The sequence below is a fragment of the Loxodonta africana genome, chromosome X, assembly GCF_030014295.1.
Source record: "Loxodonta africana isolate mLoxAfr1 chromosome X, mLoxAfr1.hap2, whole genome shotgun sequence".
Lineage (NCBI taxonomy): Eukaryota > Metazoa > Chordata > Mammalia > Proboscidea > Elephantidae > Loxodonta > Loxodonta africana.
The window spans coordinates 75803220-75828551 of record NC_087369.1 but is presented as its reverse complement, the minus strand read 5'-3'; the positions used below and the strand labels follow the sequence as shown (position 1 = coordinate 75828551).

The 25332-nt window shown below is 41.1% G+C and overlaps 1 protein-coding gene across 1 annotated transcript in view; it reads right to left on the bottom strand.

The window, feature by feature from the left end:
- AR (androgen receptor) overlaps positions 1 to 25332 on the bottom strand; it is a 241220-nt gene that overhangs the window by 21077 nt on the left and 194811 nt on the right. The window contains exon 3 of the mRNA XM_003412742.4: positions 17288 to 17404. Within this exon, the coding sequence (XP_003412790.1) occupies positions 17288 to 17404 (117 nt within the window). The remainder of the gene's footprint in view (positions 1 to 17287; positions 17405 to 25332) is intronic.

Sequence of the window (25332 nt, the reverse complement as noted above, 5' to 3'; positions counted from 1 at the left end):
TTGCATCTCCCAATAAAACATTACTGTCAAACATTATAGCCATAGTTAAACATGCACTGTAACACAGATATTGATTTTCTGCATTAGCAAAGTAGAGAGAGGAAGGTGAAAGGCTAAAATTCCCAATAATATCAAAGAAATGACAGAATATTTTTGCCTCTGCAATCTTTCTGTAAAATGGGAACTACAGCAAAAGCCAGTTATTAGAAAGGATAGAAATAACATTATTTAAAGCAACAAAAATAATCCGAAGCTAAAACCTTAAAAACCATCCTCCTCTTATTATCTCTTTCTCTCTCTCTCTCACACACATACATACACACACAAAACCGCACAATTTAGAAGTCCTTGGGCATCCAGATGTTTACTTTGTGCTATTTTCCCTAGCGTTTATATCAACAGAAATACAAATAATTGAAGAGGTCAAGCATAGGCAGTTGCATTGGTGCAGACAATAAACCACCTTAACTGTAACTGCTGTAAAATGATAATAATAAATAAATAAAGGTATAAGACAAGGAGAGAAGCTGATTGCTCAGTTTAAATGGATAAATATAACAAAACCTGCTGCGTGTCTGTTTCTGGCTCCTGCAGAAAATAATACTTATTTGGAAGTGACTTTAAGCTTTAATTTGAAAAATAAGTCCTACAATGCAAATCCCAGTCATAGTGCAACTCAGCAAACAATGCAAGAATGGATCACATGTTTGGATCAACAACTATGATAGAGAAAGGGAAAATGGTGGAGGTAGGAGTGCAAGGGGAGCACAAGAAGAACTTACATGGGAAAATAACAACCTTGATTGCAAGATGACCTTGTCCAACAATCATTTCTGTTGGGCTTGGGCACAGCCAGTAATAAGGAGATATGAACACCCACTTCCAACTCCCACCTCCCACAAAGGGCACAAGCTGGATGGTATGGTCTGGGCCAAGTCAATTTTCTCCAAGAACTAGAGCTCTGACCTCACAATGTCTTGTCATCCAGGGAACCCACTGATAACATAGATTCTTGTAGGCAGCTCCACAGACTGACAGTGCCTACGGGATCTGCTCCTTTGGTGCAGTTCTTATAGGCAGACTTTTCCTCCCCCATAACTGGCACTCTTTAGACCTTGAGCTCATGAGTTGCCAAACATATGTGGTCCCCCTTGTACCCTGGGAGAGGACTGAGATGTAATCAGCCCTGTGCTTGAGGTAAGCAAGAGAAATATGGGTAACTACAATTTTTTCAGGGCCATGTATATGCCTCACTTCACAAGCATATTACATCATTTAATTCCACAATTATCTTAGGTGGTTAGGGATATTTTTATCCTTGTTTTGCAAATGAGTATACTGAGGTAGCACAGATATCAAGAAAGAGAACCCGATAATCTGAGCCCAGGTCTGCTGCCTACAAGGCCCATGTTCTTCCTACTACATTATGCTGCCTCCCCAAGGAGTCTGAAGCCCAGAAACCTACTTCTAGACTAAAAGCAAAGTTAAGCAGTAGGGCCAGGATTTTATTCTCCCTGCTTCCCATCTTTACTCTTGATCCCAAACTTTAGTAACTAGTATCAAATCCATAAGGGAAGAGGCAGGAAGCTACGGGTCCAGCCATTTGCCCAAACTAGAAACAGATTTGGGGCACTATAGTGGTTTAAAGATTCACAGCATGACGAAAGAGAAGGGGTCCTTAGAAACCGTCTCATCCAGGGGTCACAGCTTCAAATACCTTCAGAGTCTACATAGGTAACACTGGGTACATGTGTGTAGAATAGTAGGAACTCTGGTGAACCGAAAGTGCATGCCTTACCACTTTCTTGTCCTTGCCACACACACGTATGCATAAATGCACACACACACACACACACACACACACACACACACACACCCCTCTGGAAGGCATTCATATAATAATTTAGATTTCCTGAAACCCATCTGTATTTTAAAGTTGCATTTAGTCCTTAGTCACCATTTTGGGACTTCTGAATTTAGTCCAAGCTTTCAAGTAAGAGATAGGGAGCCTGAGGCTTGAGAGGGTAAGGTCACCTAGCAAATTAGCGGCAGAGCTAGACCTAGAGCCAGGGTTTCTTAGTCCTAATCCAGAATTTCCTATGCCACATTAGCTCTTTTTGACTAACTCATTCTTACTCTGTCTCAGTATCTGCATCTCTGAGCCCTTTTTAGATCTGCACTGGCCAATACGGTAGCTGCATATAGTTATTTAAATTTTAGAAAATTAAAAATATAGTTCCTCAGTCTCCCTATCAACATTTCAAGTGCTCAGTTGCTGCATGTGGCTAGTGGCTATTATACTGGACTACGCAGATACAGAACATCTCCATCATTGCAGAGAGTTCTATTGAATAGAGTTATGAACCTAAACTGTTCTCTGGAGCAGCCGTCCCATTTGCCATACCCCACTCATGTTATTGATGAAGAAGACAGAATAATCCAAATGAAGTCTATTACAGATGAACGCATAGATTTTTTCAAAAGATGGAAGGATGCACCCAGCAATTGGTGCTGGTGCAGTCAGTGAGGTCACCTGGACTCTACCGCCACTGACTCAGATCTCAGTGGGGCGATGACTCATGGACCTAAGCAAACTCATTACAAGAAAGATCAATATGTGCAGAGACTATGAGGAGAATCCATCAAGAGAAAATAATTCCCTTCTCTGTGCAGTGCCTACGTGAATGTGGCTGGCATTTTCACATTCTCCTCCTCTAGAGCTATATAGCATCTGCTTGAGGAGCAGGCAGCCACATTCCCACTTGCCTCCAGGACCTGGATAATGCGCTGTCCTTGTGACCACAGTGGCCCAAGCTGCACCAGGTGTTCTGGCCTCTCTGCCTGAAGAGGGTGACTGTACTGAGCGTAATTGAAATAAGATTCAGTTCATTCTGCCGGGGGATCCTCTGTTCTCTCTCAGCGACAGAGGCCAGTATGTTGCTAGACGACTAGGAATGCTGGACAATAAGGCTTGCTAGCCTCGGCTGTTACTCACTGCCCAAGGCCTTGTTTTCTTCCATGAAGGCCATCCCACCCCCTCCGATACCCCGCACCTGAGCCCAGGAGTCAGATTCAACTCTTCCACGTGAGGTACAGGCCTGCCAGCCACTATGTGAAGGCAGAGACCCAGTGGCGCACTTAAATGGTGAAGCCCAGAGAAAGGGGGGCATTAAAGGCGGATAGTTCTAATGGTGTGTGGGTTGTTCTGCATCTTTTTCCTGTCTTGCAGCCTTGGGTGAGAACAGTGACATGAGAGGGTCATTGACAAGGTACTTCCTTGTCCCTATCCACTTTTTAGGTGATTAGATACTTAAAGAAGGGGTTTGGATTAGAGCACCTGAGTGGACATAATGCCTGGATCTTGCTGCCTGGGCCCTATAGGGAACTCAGGTTTCAGCCCTGTGGCATTAGACCCCTGTTGGGCCTGTCTCCATAACACTTGAGATTTTTCAAATCAGGTTCCATGGTGCATCCATAAGGAGTGGCAGATGTGATTAATCTGTAATTTTTCTAACCTCGGTGACCTTTAGGTACTGTTCCAGGATCATTCCTTGCCCCCCATACCACCCCAAATTTTGGGCTTTCTCACCCAAGAGCAGGGGAAAGGCGAGGTGAGGTGAGTTTCCATGGTCTTAGAAAGTTTGAATCCCTCTGCCTAAGATCAAGGATGTTTCTCTTCCTCCTATCTCACAATAGATTTTTGAACATAAAGCAATCAACTTTTGTGGCAGACAAACTTCTAAGATGGCCCCCAAGATTCCCAGTCCCTGGTATACACACCCCTTCCAGTTATTCAGCCACTGATCTAGGTACTGCCGTAAAGGGATTGTGCAGATATAATTAAAGTCCCAATGCAGTTGATCTCAAGAGAGATTATCCTAAGTGGATTTGACCTAATCAGGTGTGCCTACCCTTAAAAGGGACTGGGCTTTTCCTGGCAAGGGAGATTCAAAATGTGAGAGGAATTCAACATAAGAAAGGTTTTGTTTCTGGATTTGAAGATGGAAGGGGGACATGTGGCAAGGAATGAGGGTAGGCTCTAGGAGCTGAGAGAGGCCCCTGGTTGACAGCCTGAAAGGATATGAGAACCTTAGTCCTGCAACTACAAGGAATTGAATCCTAGCACAATAACATGAGCTTGAAAGAGGACCCTGAGCTCGAGATTAGAATGTAGCCTGGCCAACACCTTCATTTCATTCTTTTGATACCCTGAGATAAGAATCTAGCCTGCCATGCCCAGACTTGTGACCTACAGAACTGTGAGCTAACAAATGGGTGTTGTTTTAAATCGCTAAATTTGTGGTAATTTGCTATGCAACATAGAAACCTAACACCTTCCTTACAGAAGTATGGTGAAGGGGAGAAAACAGGCTTTGGAGTCAGACAATCCTGGGTTCAAATCCCAGTTCTGTCAATTGCCAGCTTAATAACTTTGAGCTTTTTGCTTACGCTCTCTGAGATTCAGTTTCCTCAGTTGTAAAATGAGGTTCTGCCACCTCTTGGGACATTTATGAGGACTAAATTGGAGAGGCTGCCTGGCATATAGTAAGCCTTACAAAATGGTTTCTTCACCTCCCATTCTTCTCTAAAGAGTAGACTTAACTCTGCAGGTGACTTAACTCAGGCATATGTAAGGGAGAAAAGCAGGATTGGCAGAGGACCAGACATAGCAGGAATGGGAAGGATAACATCTTATGAAATGACAAACAATAAGCAAATTTCTTCAGCACATGACTGCCTATAAAACTGAATTCAGATCTTAAGTGTAATTCTAAATGCTAAGCAAGCATAAAGATATGTTTGGTGCAGAAGTGCAAATTCTTTGTGAAACCAGACTAGGTTTATGTGCTTATGTGAATGTATGTGAGTGTGTGTGTGTGCGTGCAAGCATTTATGTATTAAAATGCTTAAATCAAGGTGTCACAAACTCAAATACCTTCGCTAGTCAGGCAGGTTTGTAAATGAATAAAACAGCCTGGTGAACATAAATAGGGAGGGCTGGGGACAGTAGCCCTGCCTAGGGGCATTCTATGCCAATTTTCTAAGTGAACACTGCTCTGGAGGAACAGAATTCTGCAGCTGAATTTTGGCTTGGAAAAAGTCAGTTTGTGGGTTCTGGTTTAAATCATCCAGCCATCTTTCCATCCATTAGGATTAGAATAGGAAATTTCATTGTGTGATTTTAAGATTAGAAGGTCAGAGGAATACTGGATTAGAAATCAAGGGGAGCTCACTGTGTGATCTTAGGAACATTCCTTCCCCTTCTCTTTCTTAGTTTTCTTACATATATATAACCTGTTGCTGTTGAGTTGATTCTGACTCATTGTGACACTATAGGACAGAGTAGAACTGTCCCAATGGGATTTCCAAGAAGCGGCTGGTAGATTTGCACTGCCAACCTTTTGGTTAGCAGCCAGGCTCTTAACCACTGTGCTATGAGGGCTCCTATGGATGTATCTAGGGTAGTATTTAAGAACACAGATTCTGGCTCCAGCCTGTCTCAGTTGGAACCCTGACTCTATTGTTTGCTAGCTGTGTGATTTTGGGCCATACTTAGCTTCTCCGTACTCCAGTTTCCTCATCTGTAAAATGGGGGCAATATCAGTACCTAATTCATAAGGCTGTTACGAGGAATACAGGCACTGTGGTGGTGTCTTAGAGGGCGGATTCTACCTGAATTTGAGGAAAGAGAATGCAATAATGACACTGACATTCTAAAAAGCTATTCAAAATAAAGGGTTAATTATTATTGATGGTGGCATTCATAGTCCTGTGGGATGTATGATCTTGAACAAATTCCTTGATTTCTCCTATACTTCGGTTTTGTCATGTGAATAATGGTGACAATCTGACTTGACTGCTGTATGGGACCATTGTCAGTAGGAAACTGAATGATCCCAGTGAAAGTGCTCTGGATTCTGTAAAAGTGTATACCAGTGGGCAGGCTGTGACTTTTTCCAAGAAAAGTCTTTAGCTAGAAATCTGAAAAGCTGCCTAGGATGGTAAACTATGTGGAGTATGGCCTTCCATCTTGGATGACTGGTCTCAAGCCAAAGGTTGAGGGCCAGACTGACAAGTTTTCAGAAACCTAAGACAATAATAGAGAGTTGTTGTGTTTTTCCCTAAGGGAATAAAGTCCTTAGCACAGGGTAAGTTCTGTGGGTCAATAAATGATGGCTCTTACTATTGCTAGTTATAAGCCTGATGTTGTTCTACTTCATTTCCTTTATCCCAAGCTGGTGAACTTCTTTGTGAAAATGATAACTGATAAAACATATGGAGTATGTAAAAGGACTGAAATCTAATAGTAGAGAGAACCAGACTTGGAGAGGTCCCCAAACATCAATCTAATATAGTAGAGCCTCAAGGGTCCTACAAGTTTCTTCAAGGGCCCCTGTGATGAGGCAAAGTGGACCTGAGCATGTGGCTCCAACCACCCCACCTCCTTTCAAACCAGAGCAGCAGGACTTTATTCTGTAACTACATTTGGGACTCTGTGCCAGATTTTGTTTGAAGAAAAGACTGCACTGCAAAAAAAAAAAAAGTCTGAAAGCCCGTATCTTGTCATTCTCTTCCCCTACCCTTCAAACCAGTCCCTATTTTAAAAAGGAGTAGACCACTGAAGGCCAAAGATAAGTCTTGCCCAAGGTCACATGGCTAGTTAGTAGTAGAGCGGGAACTAGAACCAGGTATCCTGACTTCTAGGGCAGTTGTTGTAGCTTCGGTCAAGTCGCCCCTGACTCATGGTGACTCCATGCACAATGAAACGAAATGCTGCCCTATCCTGCACCATCCCCATGATTGGTTGTGGATCAGACCACTGTGATCCATAGAATTTTCACTGGCTAATTTTTGGAAGTAGTTCACCAGGCCTTTCTTCCTAGTCTTAGTCTAGAAGCTCTGCTGAAACTTGTTCAGCATCATAGGAACTTACAAACCTCCACCGACAGATGACAGGTGGCTGTGCATAAGGTGCATTGGTTGGGATTTGAACCCAGGTCTCCCCATGGCGAGAATTCTACCACTGAACAAACACTGCCAGTACTGGGTAGTACTCTTCATTTCATCAGACTGAGTAGCATAATAGTGGAGGGAAGGGTAAGTGGTAGGAATTGGAGATGTGTGCAGAAAAGCTAGGACAGGGACAAGAGGCAAAGAACTGTGACAGTACTTGGCAGACATGTAGTGAGAAATTAGTACGGGGCACAACCAAGTGGGATTAATAATCACAGACCAAATCTCCTCTGGCAAGAAGGCCCCTGGTCCCCACCCCCCATCTTTCTAGTCTTTCTAGTCCAATCCTGGGTCAGATGAATAGCCAGGGGAAAGAATGTAACATTTTATCTTTCACGGTTTATGCTGGATTATTTAGTCTAATGCATAATGCACTTTAGTTCGTGGAGGAGTAAATGTAATTAATAATAGAATGATATGCAATGCTGCACATCCTTGTCAAAGCACGTGATCTGGCAAAAACTATTTCCAAGTCTCGTCTATCTGACTACCGAGCCAGAAGAAAGGGGCTCACTGTCCACATGCCATCCTGAAGGAGGGGTGCAAGGTCATTATAAAAAACCTGCTCATGTGAAATTGCAGAGCCTGGAAATGCTTTCGAATACCAGGCTTTTCCACTGGAAAAAGTAACTACATGAGTTTAGAGCATACATGCTTTTACAATTACATTTAACTGACATTAAAAACAAATGTGAAACAGTCCAAGCCGAACAGGTCAGCGTGACCTGGAAAGCAAACTAGGGGAAAAAAAAGAAAAAGAAAAAAAAAAAAAAGGCCTAATGTTAAAAGCATTAATTCTGTCAGCCTGCTGTAAATAAGAAAATACCATTGGTGTATTCATGGCTTTATTAAAAGAAAATTTACTTAAAGAAATATGCAACATTCAAACAAATAGAAAGCAGTTAAAAAATAAACCACATTAGCATTTCAGTCCACATTAGGGAAATTCTTGCTGGCCTAGAGATTAAAATTCTGCCCTGAGGAGGGGAGAATTCTCCTCCTGAAGTCCTCCTTTGGCTTTTCTCCAGAATGCTGTTGAGACAGGGGAAGAAGAAAGAAAGAAGAGAGTGTGTGTGTGCGCGCGCGCGCGCGAGTGCGCGTTCTGGAGGAGGAAGAGGGTGGAAAAGGCAGGCACCAGGCAAGAAAGGGAGAGTGCTTCTGATTCTCAAATTTGTCTGTTCCGGGCCTCGCAGACTCTGCCAGAAGGAAACTGGTTTCAGTATGGAGGCTCTGGGGCAGAGCAGAGCATAGCAAAATATTACAAACTAAGTGCCTCCCCTCTTACATCAGTGCAACATTTGAGGCTGGCTTGGGAGAAGAACAAGGTCTCACATATGAGGGAGAGGCAAGGAAGGATACGATGTGAGCGAGCAGTGGGAGAGTGTGGGGGCGCTAAGGTTAAGAAGTGAAGTCTGATCCACTTTCCTTCATCATCCTAACTTTAATAGGGTGAGAAATAGGCACTGAATCTCAGATTTTTCCTTTCTCCTTCATTATGAAAAGTTCAGGTGCCTGTGGGCTCCCTTGACTTTGGGAATAGGGAGAAGAAGTGAAGTCTGATCCACTTTCCTTCATCATCCTAACTTTAATAGGGTGAGAAATAGGCACTGAATCTCAGATTTTTCCTTTCTCCTTCATTATGAAAGGTTCAGGTGCCTGTGGGCTCCCTTGACTTTGGGAATAGGGAGAAGAGAACCCTCTAATTTTAGTCTCCTGGTCTGTTTGAAGAGAGGGGCTGGTTGACTTATTGGGAAGCTCTTCCAAGAGAAGGAATCTGGTCTTTGTTTGCTGAACTTTTGTGGATCAGTTACTACCTTTAGCTGAGTGATTGGGCCTGAGGATAAGCGCTGGGTCCTTGGCAGAGATCCAGAAGAATGGAGATAAGGGGAACTTCATGAATTGCCTAATGACCAATGGAAAATGGCCACAGATGCCTCAGAGAGGCACAGTGCCTTCTTGCCCAAGGTAACCCCAGCAGGGGCTCCTCCCTGGTACTTTCAGTCCCATAGTCAAAGCTTCTTCCCGGCAGCACACCACGGAACGAGACAGAGCCACAGCTTCACTGCATTTGGCTGAGTCAGTTCCTGGCTGCCATCAAATATGATCAAGAACAATCAAAAGTACTGCCTCACCAACCCACATTACAGGAAGTAATGATACTCATGGCTACATGAATGCTAACTGCTACTACTTTTAGAGCTAGTCCTCACAACAGCCCTGTGAGGTAGGATAACACCATCAGTTCCATTGGGGGTAGTTCTCAACCAAGAAAATAACCCCTAGCACCAACTCCAGAGTCTGTGGTGAGGAGCAAAGACTTCAGACTCCAGTTGTTTCCAAGCTATCCACTAAAGCCCTCTAGATCGCTCACTCTGAGTAAGGTAGATCAGCCTTTCTTCAGTGTCTGGTCCTTTTGAGATGCTTGCAATTGCCAATCTGGAATTTTTCTAATATGAAAGACAGACACTGTTGAGCGTAGCAGTTTAAACATGGACTTGCATACAGCAGGATGCACAGTCCTATCCCTGAGTCAGGCCCTAACATAGGCAGCAGAATGAAAGTCAGGGAGAAGGGATGTCTGGCATTTTGGACTGGGGGTTTTCTTTTCCCTTTTCCTACCTACTTGTAAGATAGAGGTGAGATGGGAGAGGGGACAGTTGTTTACCTGGAAGTTTTTTCTTCTCTTTTCTAACTTTATTGACAAATATACTAAGGGGCTTATATGTGTGTGTGTTTATGCCTCTCTATACACAACAGGTAGGAATAGGGTGCGGGGAGGATGTGGGGGAAGAGAAGGGAATTGGAATTAAACGGTCTCATTACAGCCAGTCGGAGACCAACAGAGACTCTCTATTTGGTCTTCTGAATTTCTTGCAGCAGCCAAACAATCCCATAATACTACAAGCATTATTACTCAGCCTGGAGATTGAAATGCTTAGAAATTAATGTCTGTGTGCCTAACAGCTCACTAATCAAAGCGTCCATGCCTCATTTTCCTCCCCAGTCTCTTTCAGTTTCATGTGGCCAGAATGACACATCACTGCACAGGCCTGGGCTGGTGACCTTTCTTTCATCTTGTTCAAGATCCAGAGTTTCTTCTCAGTTCCAAATGTCAGTTCAAGTTTTCTGCAGGTGATTTCTTCAGGATCGGTGCATACGTGTTTTAAATTGCTGACTGCTAGAAGACCAGAATGTCCCTCAACCATTTTCACTTTAGCCACAGAACCATTGGTTCAATGCGGTATTAAGCAGAGCAAAGGAAGACACTTAAATGCTTGGGTTAAGAGATCTAAAAAGTGTAGCAGGGATTAAATGGACTGAGGTGAAAAGAGCCTGATTCCAAAAAAGGTGATCCAGGCTAACAATGCCATTTCCAGTTTACTTTCTAGATATCTCTTGTCATGGAAATACTATCAATAACAGATGATCTGAAGGCTGTACTGGTTTCTGGGTGGCTGTGTATTTTTTCCCCTCTGGTCTACTTCTTACCATCATGATCCCAAAGGATGTGCAGAAGTTTTGCAAAAAGCATCTTGCTCAGGTAAATTGTCTATGGATGAGTTCAGTAAAATAAAATATTTTAAAAACGTACATGATATTAAGGGATACATCCTACAATTCATAACCGGTGGCACTCTTCCTAAATCAAAAGTAAAAAAAAAAAAATTTTTCAAACAAGCAGTTATCTTATCAGCTCAAATGAAACTTGTTTTCCTGAACTGTTAGGTTTGAAAAATACTTGCTTTTGTATATGTGGCCTATTGTGTGCTGTGTACTCTTAGATTGCTGCCTATTATCTTTGAGAAACACTGCTTATGACATCATTTTACTCTTCCAAGAGCAAGTTTGAGGGATTCTGGAGTACTCACAGCAAAAGTAAACAACAATAATTTTTTTCTGCTGTTATTATATTTTAAAACTCAGGATTTTAGGTGGGAATTTTACAAGTGAGATACCTAGTGAAGGACGGGGTAATATCAATTAAGATGATGAGAAAAAAAATTATTTACATATAACACTAGTTCTCTAAAAGCAAATGCTCAGAGACAGATTGCAACATATATGTGCTGTCCCAGATAATTTGGTTTACAGGAATTAAGAGGCAGAGTCTCTGGTCTCTCCATATACAAAGTTCCCTTGAGAACTATAATTAGAGACATGCATACTTTTTTTTTCTTCTAAAATGTCACCACGTATGTATGTAACCAACCATAAGATGGTGATCTAGGCCAGGGAATGCAGACTGAAAGGGTTGATTTAAGGGTGATTAAGAACCAAGGAACAAGAACCAATAGCCACCAAGCAATAGCAGAGAGAGAGAACAGGCCAGTGTTGTCTGGGAGCACAAACACAGATCAATTCACATATAGACAAGAAGGAGTGGAGGGTACAGAGATATTTACTGCGTGCCTGCTGTATGCCAGTTTCTTTAGAACAATTCTGTAAGGAAGATTTTATTATTCCCACAGTGTAGTTGGAAAAAGTGAAGCTCAGAGAGATCTAATGATTTGTCCAAGATCTTCCAGATAGTGAGTGTCAGAGCCAGAACTAGAAATAAGGCCAGTCTATATCTGAATCCATCATGCTGCTTCCACTATACTAACTGACCTCTTACAAACACACACACACACAATGGAAATTGTAAGTGCTGAGTCACATGTTGTCCATGTTGATGTCAAAGTTTATAGAACAATTCTTTTTCTCTGTGCATGCCTCAATGAGCCCTGGGGGGTCTCGGTAACTGAAAGGTAGGCAGTTCGAACCCACCAGCCCTATGGGGCAGTTCTACTCTGTCCTACAGGGCTACTATGAGTCAGAATCAACTCCACAGCAATGGGTGGGAGCATGTCTAAGTTATGCAGATCTATCGGAGTATCGAAGCATATTGTCTGCCTGTAGAATAGAGTATCTATACCCAAGTTTTTCAAAGTTATTCCACAGAGCACTAGTTTTTTAGGATGTTAACAGTTGTTATGTGAAAAATGTGTTCTGTGGTTGAATTAAATTTGGGAATCCTGAGTTACAAAGCTTTTCAGGTTACTTTACTGCAGGACTCCTCAGGACCTGTGATATGCTAAGAAGCATTGTAAATTTTCTTGAGCAGGACCATATTATGCAGGTTTCCCTAATTTATTTGACCATGGAAGCTATGTTTCAAAGATAATGTCATGGCACCAGTTTTTTCAGAGCCCACACCAGGAAACACTCTTCTAGACTAAGGCAATTGGCTTGTATAAAAGTCAGACTAATGTATGTGGTTAGTACTTACAGGTAACAACCCAAATGGAGGCAACTAGCCCCAGGAACCAAGGCTGCAATCTTAGGTTTTTAGCAAAACTTGATGCTAGAAATTTCTCTATCTGGTCTACTGTCTCCCTTTCTAAAATTTAAGTCCCACCAATACAAAACTCATGCACCCACCAAGCTTCTTTAAAAAAGTGCCTACAAATAAAGAAAACGATATGTGATCATGTCTATTCCATGGTCTCAAGTCTTCAACTGCCTGAAGTCCAAACTTTTTAGCATAATAACTAAGTCTGTTTTCAGCTTGCCTTCCCCATCGTCCTAGCTCTGGCAATATTAAGCTACTTGCTATTCCTCATACCCTTAATGAAATTTTTTTTCACGTCTCTGTGCCTTTATTCAAACTGTACCCTTTGCCTTACATTGCCTTGCATCCCCTTTCCCTTCCATCTCAGTTCCTGCCAGAGATTCCCTATTTATCCTTCAAGGTTAAGGTGTAATCACTATTGCTGTTTGTCTCCTTTGTTTAATTTCTTGAGAGCAGAGATTATATCTTATTCATCTCTGCTCCCCCAAAATGCCTAGTATAGTGTTGGGCACATAGTTGACACTCAGTACATATTTGTTAAACGGATGAATAGATGAGTGAATGGATGGAAAAATGGGAGGACTAGTTAGTTGGATGGCTGGAAGGATGCATGGATGAATTAATCCTGTGAAGCTTGTGTTCTGAAGAACCATGCCACCAATAATATTGCAGCATTGGAACCACTCTTCTGCATCCAGGACATGTGATCTAAAGATAGCAACGTTGGGCTGCTCTCGAGCACGGAGAATGATGAAACAGCTGGCTTCAAGACTGCCTTCAACACTGAAACCTAAGGATGTTCTTAGTGTTCATGAAAACATTAGACCATGGCCAGGGGCTCCCTGAACCTTCTTCCCAGTTAGAGAATCACGGAGGTTATTAAAACCTGCAGATCTGCTAAGTTTCAAAGTTTCAAGTCTCATATGAGTTCAGTCTCCTAGTAGGAGATAGAGTTCTCAAATATGCTAGAGTGACCTTTGAAGGAAACACTGCACACCTCAGGTTCTCATATGTTCTGGGGCTCCATGTTTCTTCTCCCCTTCTGGGCTTTGGCTGCCACCTGAAATTCCTGAAAGGCCTGCAGTCTTCCAAGGACCAGGAGAGAAAGGAGTAAGCAGGGGCCAATGTGCTAATAGCTGAGAACTCAAGAGTTGCAAAACACAAAAAGAAGTAGTGTTTGGGAAGGAGAGAAGGGGAAGTAGGAGGACAGAAGGGTCAGAGGAGCAGATAGCAGGAACAGCAATTCTTTCTTTCTCATTCCTTATCGGAAACGGGAAGTGCATCCTTGTGAAGTGCAGAGAAAGATGAGTGATGTCTATGTATTTATTCTGACTAAGGGCTGTGAAAAAGCTGCAGCTAACCCACTGGAAGGAAGGGACTTACCTGTGCTTTCTCAAATGAAAAGTAAACAAGGGATTTAAATTGTTGAATCAATTAGCAACAGGTTGTTTTGAAAAGCAGGCAGAAATGAACCATGTACAAATAAAGGCCTATCCTTGTCATGTATGGGCAGTTGAGAGCTTGGAGGTAGTCTATAACGGAACCACCCTGAGAATCTAACTGCCCCCAGGCTCCTTTCAGAAACATCAAGAGCTGCTAAGAAAAGATGAAATGAACAAGTAGGTAGGTCTGGAAGCAGGAAGGAAAAGTCTACTCAGTAAGTAGCTCTGAGTTGAGGAGATCCCATCACAAAACAGTGGATGGAGCATTATAGAGAAAACCAGATTAGAGAACTTGAGGCCTCAAAACCAAGTGGCCATCAACTGCCTACTGCCAACTTCTTTAAGATACAGAGACAAGCCTCTGCCCTCTATTGTCTCAACAATCTATCCATCCAGTCTAATATTAGACACAAAATATATCTTACTTTTGTGTGCATTGAGGTGGCTACAATTGCTATGCAAGTCAAAGCACTCAATTCTTGATTATCTACACTTCTGGGAGAAGTGGATGAACAATCCAAAAAAGGATTGATAAACTAAAATCCTTTCTGTGTGGCGTTCGAGGTGGATTCACAAAATGTTAGCATCAGAAAGGTCTTCAGTGAAGTCTACTGCCCAAGACCACATTCCTAGTTGCCACTTTGGAATATTAACAATTTTAATTTGTGTGATAGGAAGAAGAAAATGAAATTACGTGAATTCTCCTTCAAGGTAATCAGAATGCCTATGCTAAATCCAAATTTCATGAAAATGGAAGTCTACTGCTGAAGTATTCAGAAGGGGCACTCTGTGTTGATGTTTCCTTTTTCTCTATTTGTTGAGTGAAGGTGTAGTGTGTACTGAATTTGCAAGTTAACAATAAACTTGGGAGGAAGTTGTGATGGGGAGGCAAGGAATATGGAGATAAGTTTAGCAAAATAAAAAGCTTTGTTTTTCAAGCAGTGGTGTCTAAGAGAGTAAATACTAGGCTTTTTACTGACATGGTACTTGAACATATCTTATGATTCCCTTAATTACTAGAATCACCTTCTAAACAGGACCTTGGTGGTAATTTTTTATTCAAAATGATCAAAAGTGACTTCTAGTGATGCTCGGCTTGTTGGAGTTGTTATGTATTATAGGGGCATGACAAATAACTCAGGGTAAAAGTCCACTGGGAAGTGCTGTGAACAGCTTTAACAGCTGAGGTGCTAGTGGCCTCACTGTAATAATAAGCCTCCACATTTGTCTATAGCTTTGTGGTTTACCAAGGTATCAAAGTATTCATTGTCATCTGATCTTCATTATAGCTCTGTGAGGGGAGTATCTCTAAATTATGGATGAAGAAATTGAGACTCCAAGGGGGCACACAGTAAATAAAGAAGCTGAGCCTTTAACTTGCCTCTGACTCCAAATGCAAGGTCATGTACGTGACACCAAGAATCCCTGTATACAGAATCCCTGTGTCCCTGTATCATGTGGGCATTTCTTGACATTTGGCAGTCTGAAACACTATGCACAGCACAGTGCCTTGTACATTGCAGGTATTCAGTAAATTTCAGGGCAATGGAACTGAAATGAAAGCTAGCCACAGCACTTTTCAGCTTTTCTTCATTGTTTGATCAAGCCTATTTAAATTTGAGCACTCTATCCAATTAATCAGTTTGAAAACTTACTGTACTACTGTCTCCAATAAAATAATTTACAAACTTATGTCTGAATGCTATATGGAGTAGTAGAATTATCTGTGATACAGGGGCTTCTTTTCAAAAGGGTTCACTGTAATCACATCACAGATGGTGTGTAATGGAGGATGCTGGCTGAGACATGAAACTAATTTTAAAACATGGATCCAGATGTTATGAGGACTTTTGTCGTCATCTTACCTGCATCAAAGATGGCTTGCAATTCATATCAGTAGATGGAAATCCATGGGGTTCTCCATTTAGGAGCCCCCATCTCTTACAGATACTTCATAGAAGGCAAATAATAGAGAGTTGAGTTTATCAGAACCCCTCACCATGGGCTTGCAACATTCATATGAAGAAAACTTCCCCCTGTCAATCCCTTTGTCACCTGCCTGGCTGCCTCAATGCCCTCCTCTCCCCCCAGAGTCCTGCTTCTTCCTCCCCACTGCAGACTACAATTGTACGATTTTTCTAGAGTAAGCCAAGCAAGCAAAAACAAGGTTGGTTTTTCTCAAGATATTTGAGTTTCATTTGATGTGGCTTTCTGGAAAGCCACTCATAAAGCATCTGCCTGCGATGTCTGGGAGTACTAGACACTACTTGAGATGCCATTCTTAAAAATGTTTTAAATTGAGGCTGGGTCAATTCATTCCTAGTACTCTGGTCTTTTTAGAGAGTGCTACTGGCCTGTGAGCAGGAGATGATGCAGTTATCCACATGAGCGCCCATATATGGCTCTGTGCCAGGGTTAGAAAACAAGTTGGTTTCCGTAAATATGCACATAGGCAGACGAGGTATTGAATACCTCACAGAAAGCTAGAGATGGACAATTGCTCTAAATTAGTTCTGAGAGGGACGGGAGAGAGCTGGATTTTAGTCACTTGGATTTTCCAGGCTGATAATCAGTAACCCGATACGAGGCTACAGTTTCAGGCACTCAGAAATAGGCTTGCCTTTCTTCAAATTCCATTTCCAAATCAAAATAGACTAATGAGCTTGCTTTTCTCATGAAAGATGCAGGTCCTTTTTGGAAGCAGCAGGCAGCAGGGAGTACCCTGGTGTTGGGTGGATGTAAACATGAAGAGATGAGATATTTGGATGGAGAAAATATAAGTGTCAGTCAACTGGTGTCAAGCTTTTCTGGAATTGTGACAGTGCTCATGATAGAGATAGGCCCAGGGGACAGAGAGAGTTATGGAGCATTGCCCTTGAAAGAGCTATCTATTCCTTCTCTCAAGCTACTATGCTACCAAAAATGTGCTTTTGGAAATGATCAATAGATTTACAAAGAAAAGGAAATGATTAATAAGCCTGTTCATCACTGGAGATGTGGGATAGGAAATTGGCTCTGCTTGGCAGCCTAGTCACAGGCTTCTCATTCCAGGTGGCTGGTCCTACAACATAGGCAGCAGTTAACTGAGGAATATTCCTGGGTGTTCAGGGCCAGCCTGTGCCTGGGTCATCCTGCACCTGTGACTATTCTGGATTTCTTAGTTCCTTCATCCTAGCCACCATTTAAGAACATCAAGTCGGTACAATTAAGTCCCTAGGGAGCCCTGCTCAGTCAAGTATACACTCACTACCTTCTGTTGGGTTCTGATACCTGCTTTATATCCTGCTCCTTTGCCAAGCCCTAGAATGAGGAATGGCATGGCTAAGGATAAAGACATCAGCTGGCTTATGGCCACGTTGGGTATAAAGGAGTTAGCCTGCATTGAGAGCTTGGCTGAATTCCTTTGAAGCACCAAAGAGGAAAATACCCTTTAAAGAGAGAAGGAGGGAGAATGGGGGAGGGGGAGGGAGAGGGAGAAAGGGAAAGAAAAGTATCATACCTCCCAGAGTCATCCCTGCTTCATAGCATTTCCGGAGGCGACATGATGGACAATTTTTCCTTCGGAATTTATCAATGGTGCAATCATTTCTGCTGGCACACAGGTACTTCTGTTTCCCTGGGAGAACAAATACAAGAGCAGACAGACCTGTTACTATGTCTCCAGAGTCTCTCTCCTCGAATGTTTCTAGGAAGAAATGGCATGAAGATATATCCTGCCAGATGAAAGAATAGCCCCCAAACAATTCGACCACATGGAAACTAACTTAAAAGGGCTACTTTAATTCAATGCTTTATTGTTTGGTCTATACAGGTGTTTTTAGCAGGGACGAACAATTCAGCTGCTGCTAATACCTCCATTATTAGGACTACTGGATGTTATTTTAAATAAGACACTCTACCTTTACTAAAAACTAGGAATGCATGTGAGGAAATGATCAAGTGGCACAGTTGACTTGGACTCAGTCACCGTTTCCTTCTACTAACACATGTAACCATGCACAGAATCATACTTGAGCTAATAGATGCTTATTTTTCGTAGGAACATTACAGGTAAGACATTTATAAAAGAGAATGCCATGGGATTGCTAATTGTTTTTAAATTACTGGTGATCATACCCCTAATTCTGCAGTTTATAAAAATCAGAGACAGAGCCCACTGTGTGTGAAATGAATCATAGCAAGTGAAAAGGAAGATCTCTGAAGCCAGCAGAGGAAAAACATCACTGTCATATGGACAACCGGAGTTGTCTCAGATCCACAGAAACGCACACACATAGACACACACAGACACGTGCTAACCAAAAGGTCGGCAGTATGAATCCACCAGGCGCTCCTTGGAAATCCTATGGGACAGTTCTACTCTGTCCTATAGGGTTGCTATAAGTTGGAACTGACTTGAGGGCAACGGGTTTTTTTTTTGTTTGTTTACATCCTATGCCAGTGGGTTCAGTTCCAGTGGCCAGGGCGTTGTGGCACCTTCAGTGTGGGACACCCCACATAACATTGGCATTGCTGAAGTCCTCAAGACTAGCTCGCCACACTGATTACTGAAATAAGCTCAAGTTAGAAGTAGCTGGCTTCTTTGGGGGCTCTCTTCCTCCACGGTAAAATACCATAGCCCTGACCCCAGTTTAAGGAGCCCTGATGGTGCAGTGGGTTAAGCTCTACACTGCTAACCAAAAAGCTGGCAGTTCACCAGCCCCTCCAGGGGAGAAAAATGTGGCAGTCTGCTTCCATAAATGTTACAGCCTTGGAAACCCTATGGGGCAGTTCTACTCTATCCCACCGGGTCGCTATGAGTCGGAATCGACTAAACAGCAACAGGGACTAAGGAATGGTTGCACGACCAATGCAGTAAGACTCCCAGAGGATTTTTAGATTTCACTTCTGGAAGAGGATCATTCTGTGAATGAGGGAGATTACAGTGGAGAAAGTATGAAATTGTTTTATGTCAATTTGGAACTCAGATCATTTCCCTAGACATATTTCATACTTTTCCCAGGGTGCCTCTTGACCTAAAGCAAGGGGATCTAAAACACAGATATACTTTAGGTTTTACCCAGGAAGGAGTGAAAACCTAGTAAAATCAATGACACTGTATATTAATTTAATATCACTGAGCATCTCTTATACGCCAGGCACTGTACTAGGTATTAAGGTTACAGAGGGAAATCTCTGCTGAACAAAAATATTCAAGTCCTTGATAACAGAGAGAGCACTGGGCTGGAAGTCACAAGACCTGGATCCTTGTGCAGTCTTATCATTAACTCACTATGAGACTTTGGACAAGTCCCTTTCCCCCTCTGGGCCTATAACTCTGTTGATAACATGAAATCAGTTGGACTGGAAAATCATTAAAATCTTTACCAACTCTAGGAAACTTGAAAGCTGTTTGGATTTCATCTGTAATAAATAGGCTTGCAGAGTCTTGCATATAAAAGGTGTAAGTTCTACTGGTAAGCTAGAAATTAACCAATATAATGGTCTGTTTTTCCTGTACTCTATCCTTTCAGGGCAGTAAGTACTATAACATTGTATCTTACATCTGGAGTCATTTGGTTTCTTTTCTTTTGTTTTCTAAAGCCATTCAAAACATCAGGACACTTAACATAGTTTTAAAAGGGCACTGATGTTGCAAGTCATATGCAACATATGCATAAACAACATGTTTATGCACTTGTGCATATCAAGCATGTGTGAGTGCAACAGGTGTGTGCAGGTATACACACATACACTGGATTTCAGATTTATCTTTGTATACATATGTGTATATGTGATCACATAAAACATATAACACACCAAAACATATAAATATATAGACACACATGTGCATCATTTGAAGCAGAATAATGGGCTTAAAGTTTTCAATGACAATTAATAGTGACAGAAATGTTGAGGTTTGCCAAAGATGGATATAAAAGGAATATTTTTTTCTGGAAGTCCTAAAAATAGGATTGCGACTCACCTGTACAGTTTGAATTAGGGATAGAGGCAGGGAGTGGAATAAACAACCTCCACAGTTGCTTCCAACCCACTTCTCCCACCTGAATTACTAACTTTCCCCAAATGATGGCACAGCTAATGTACAATAGCTGGACTGCTATTACTTCTTTCCTATTCATTCTGTTTCTCCAAATATATGGTTGAAGTTATTAGGGTTCTTAACAGCAACAACAATACCTCCTACCTGATTAGCTTACAAAGCCTAAGAAAAATCTTGTGCAAAGTAAGTATAACAGGAATTGTTATATACTTCATTCTATGGATGAAGAAAATGCGGCTCATTAAGATGAAATTGACTTGCCTGGCATCACATCCCCTGGTTTGCTCCAAATCACAGTTCATAAGGCAATGAATCCCATTGATCAGGAAAAAAAAATATAAAACGCTATTTGGTGGCACCACACCCACTTCCCAGTACAAAGTTTGAACCCTCTCTGTAGCATCCCTACAAGGTGGTTGTCCATCCTTCCTTGAATTACAGCCTATTTCATCTCTGGACACTGTTACAAGGATCTTCCCTTTCAGGAAACTTGGTATCTGTTATTGAGTAGCTCTGACTAATTAAGCCCAATAAGAAACACAGAATCTTTGGGCTGGAAAGGACTACTCAAGTGCCTTCTAAGAAAATGCCCCAATTTGATGCTTGACTCTTCAGTTAGGAAAATGGACACAAAGTATCGAAGTAACATGCCCCAAGTCACAGCAAGTTGGTGGTAGAGTCAGCACAAAATCGGGCAACTTCATCCATGAAGACATAGCGTGAGTGGTTGTATTCTTAAGACAAAGCATTCTGAAGGTGATAGGCATCTTTGTTCTTTGTCTAGTAAGTGTATAGCCCTGTGGGTGCCTTCTCAGTACTCAGTTGACACAAAAAGTATCTAAGTGGGATCTGGACCTGCTCCAACGTGGTTCTAGACTGTCCTCTGCTCTCACGCTGAATAATCAACACAGAGAACACAAACTTCTATCCATCTCCTCTCCTCAGAGCTTGAAAGCATTACACCCAGCTTTTTGACACTGCTGACTTCCAACAAAAAAACTATATTGACAAGCTATAATCAAGGCCTCACAACAAAGGGAATCATGAAATCTGTGGCAAAATGCAAAAATCCTCTCTCATGTTGAAAGAGTTAAGGCCACACTGTTGAGCTGCAAACAGGCAACACATTTAAGTTTTTGATAACTGTTCTTATTAAAACCTCAAAACTTTGACCACTGTGAATGGCCACATAATTGGCTGGCATGAGGCCCTTTGCATGCCAGCTGGCTCTGAAGCGATTGACTGCCTGATGGTATTCTGCATCTTTCTTCATGGTCCTATTCTATCATAAGCCTTAAGTATAATTTAAAGCACAAGCAGGAACAGAAGCTATAAACAGCCTTCAGATATTTTCTCTACAAGCTCCCCATTTCTGTTGTTTTCTGTCAGCCCCATCAATGCTGCCATGCAGTTTGAGCTGAGGTAAATGCCTGATCAGGCTTCTTTCAATTTGTTCACTCTGAAAAATCTTGTTAGGAGCAGAGGAGGTAAGGCAGGCGCGTTACCCACTATTGGTAGCATCACGCCATGCAAACAAGGAGACGGTTGCATCATCATCTTCATTATTAACCTATGGAGAAGACTGAGGAATATAGGACTTCTCCATTTAAATAGAGTGTTAATTCAAAATCTATGTGAATAAAACTAAAAAAAACTTTATTGAGGTACGTGAAAAAGGACCTGAATTATATGGAAAGACAGCATGTTCCTGGATGGGAAGATGCAATATTGCAATGATGTCAATTTCCTCCAATGCAACCTATAAATGTAAAGAAGCCCAAACAAAATTTTGATAAAATAATCCCAAAGATTATGTGAAAGAATAACACCTGTGAGAATGCCAAGAAGTTTTTGAAAAAGAAGAGTAATGAATAGAAACTTTTCCCACTAGTATTATTTATAAAGCCATAAAAATTACAAGAGTTTAGAATTGGCCCTGGTATAGCTCAATCAGTGGAAGATAATAGAAAAGCTAAAAACAGACACCAGTATATGTAATATGTCCAAATCAGTGACAAAAGTAAAATTTATTCACTAAATAGTGTCAGGAAAAGTGGATAATCATTTAGAAAAGAAAATAAAGCTAAATTACTAGTTGGAACCAAAATCCGGATGGCATAAAGATGTCAATGAAAAAAAAAAAACAAAAACTAAAGGAAATCATTGATGTATTGGAAGAAAATATAGGTGAAAATTTTTTAAATTTTACAAGTAGAAAAGAATTTTTTTAAAGTATCACAATGAAGAAAATATAAGCTAACATTTGATAGATTTGAATAGAAAACATTTAAACCTTCTGTATGTGAATTATATTCAAAATTTGATGATTATATTCCAAATTAAAAGATAAACTGCAAGTCGGAAAAAATATTGATATCAAGTAGAAAAACCAATGGTCAATATCCATGGTATACAAAGATGAACAGCACAATAGAAAAATGGGCAACAGATATGAACAGGCAATTAATAAAAAAGAAATACAAATAGATGATAAGCATAAGAAAATTGCTCAATTAATAATCATAGAAATGGAAATTAAATAAGACATCAGTTTCACAAGTAAGAATGACAAACATTTAAGTAGTCAGTATTGATGAAGAGGTATTGTTGGTGTGAGTGTAAATTAATATTAATTTTTAGAAAGCAATCTTGCAATATGACAGCACTGGCTTGTTTACTGGGTAATCTTGCAATATATTTCAAAAGATTTAAAAATGTCCATAATCTTTACCCAGTAACTCAACTCCTAAGAATGTTTTATAAGAAAATAATCAAATAAGTACAAAAAAGTTCATTGTGCATAATTTAAACAGAGAAAATAGGGGAAAATTTAGCTGTCTGACAATAGGGGAATTATTAAATAAATTATTTCAACTCCATGCAAGGGAATACAAAACTTGTTGTTTTAAGAAAACAGTACATCGTGAACATCCTTCTAACTTAAAAAGAAAAGAAATGGTAATATCAGTGCCTACTTTTTTTTTCTTTTTAAGTTAGAAGGATGTTCATGATATACTGTTTTCTTAAAACAACAAGTAAAAGAAGTTGGCAAACGTATATGTGGCTTGGTCTCATTTTTAATGCATAAGGCTGATGTGGCACAACTCAAAATGAGAAGAAACAGCTGCAAACATCCATTAATAATTGGAACCTGGAATGTATGAAGTATGAATCTAGAAAAATTGGAAATTGTCAAAAATGAAATGGAACACATAAACATCGATATCCAAGGCATTAGTGAGCGGAAATGGACTGGTATTGGCCATTTTGAATCAGACAATCATATAGTCTACTATACAGGGAATGACAACTTGAAGAGGAACAGTGTTGCATTCATCGTCAAAAAGAACGTTTCAAGATCTATCCTGAAGTACAACACTATCAGTGATAGGATAATATCCATACGCCTACAAGGAAGATCAGTTAATACGACTGTTGTTCAAACTTACGCACCAACCACTAGGGCCAAAGATGAAGAAACAGAAAATTTTTATGAGCTGCTGCTGCAGTCTCAAATTGATTGAACACGCAATCAAGATGCATTGATAATTACTGGCGATTGGAATGTGAAAGTTGAAACAAAGAAGAAGGATCAGTAGTTGGAAAATACGGCCTTGGTGACAGAAACAATGCAGGAGATTGAATGATAGAATTTTGCAAGACCAACGACTTCTTACAAATACCTTCTTTCACCAACATGAACAGCGGCTATCCACATGGATCTCACCAGATGGAACACACAGAAATCAAATCGACTACATCTGTGGAAAGAGATCATGGAAAAGCTCGATATCATCAGTCAGAACAAGGCCAGGGGCCGACTGTGGAACAGACCATCAATTGCCCATATGCAAGTTCAAGCTGACACTGAAGAAAATCAGAGCAAGTCCACGGAAGCAAAAATGTGACCTTGAGTACATCTTACCTGAAGAATAGATTTGACACATTGAACACTAGTGACCGAAGACCAGACGAGTTGTGGAATGACATCAAGGACACCATACATGAAGAAAGCAAAAGGTCACTGAAAAGACAGGAAAGAAAGAAAAGACCAAGATGGATGTCAGAAGAGACTCTGAAACTTGCTCTCCAACATCGAGCACCTACAGCAAAGGGAAGAATTGATGAAGTAAAAGAACTGAACAGAAGATTTCAAAGGGCTTCTCGAGAAGACAAAGGAGAGTATTATAATGACATGTGCAAAGAGCTGGAGATGGAAAACCAAAAGGGAAGAACACCCTCGGTGTTTCTCAAGCTGAAAGAACTGAAGAAAAAATGCAAGCCTCGAGTTGAAGGATTCTATGGGAAAATATTGAACGACGCAGGAAGCATCAAAAGAAAAAAAAGAAGATGGAAGGAATACACAGAGTCATTATACCGAAAAGAATTAGTCGATGTTCAACCATTTCAAGAGGTGGCATATGTTCAGGAACCGATGGTAGTGAAGGAAGAAGTCCAAGCTGCTCTGAAGGCATTGGTGAAAATCAAGGCTCCAGGAATTGATGGAATATCAATCGAGGTGTTTCAACAAACAGATGCAGCACTGGAGGTGCTCACTCATCCAGCCAACTGACTGGAAGAGATCCATATTTATGCCTATTCCCAAGAAAGGCGATCCAACTGAGTGTGAAAATTATAGAACAATATGATTAGTATCATAAAAAAAAAACTCAAGCAAAATTCTGCTGAAAATCATTCAAAAGCGGCTGCAGCAGTATATAGACAGGTAACTGCCAGAAATTCAGGCTGGTTTCAGAAGAGGATGTGGAACCAGGGATATCATTGCTGACGTCAGATGGATCCTGGCTGAAAGCAGAGAATACCAGAAGGGTGTTTACCTGTGTTTTATTAAGTGTGCAAAGGCATTCAACTGTGTGGATCATAACAAACTATGGATAACATTGTGAAGAATAGGAATTCCAGAACACTTAATTGTGCTCACGAGGAACCTTTACATAGATCAAGAGGCAGTTATTCGGACAGAACAAGGGGATACTGATTGGTTTAAAGTCAGGAAAGGTGTGCGTCAGGGTTGTATTCTGTCACCATACCTATGTAATCTGTATGCCGAGCAAATAATCCGAGAAGCTGGACTATACGAAGAAGAACAGGGTATCAGGATTGGAGGAAGACCCTTTAACAACCTGCGTTATGCAGATGACACAAGCTTGCTTGCTGAAAGTGAAGAGGACTTGAAGCACTTACTAATGAAGATCAAAGACCACAGCCTTCAATATGGATTGCACCTCAACATAAAGAAAACAAAAATCCTCACAACTGGACCAATAAACATCATCATGATAAACAGAGAAAAGACTGAAGTTGTCAAGGATTTCATTTCACTTGGATCCACAATCAACACCCTTGGAAGCAGCAGTCAGGAAATCAAAAGACACATTGCATTGGGCAAATCTGCTGCAAAGGACCTCTTCAAAGTGTTGAAGAACAAAGATGTCACCCTGAAGACTAAGGTGCGCCTCACCCAAGCCATGGTATTTTCA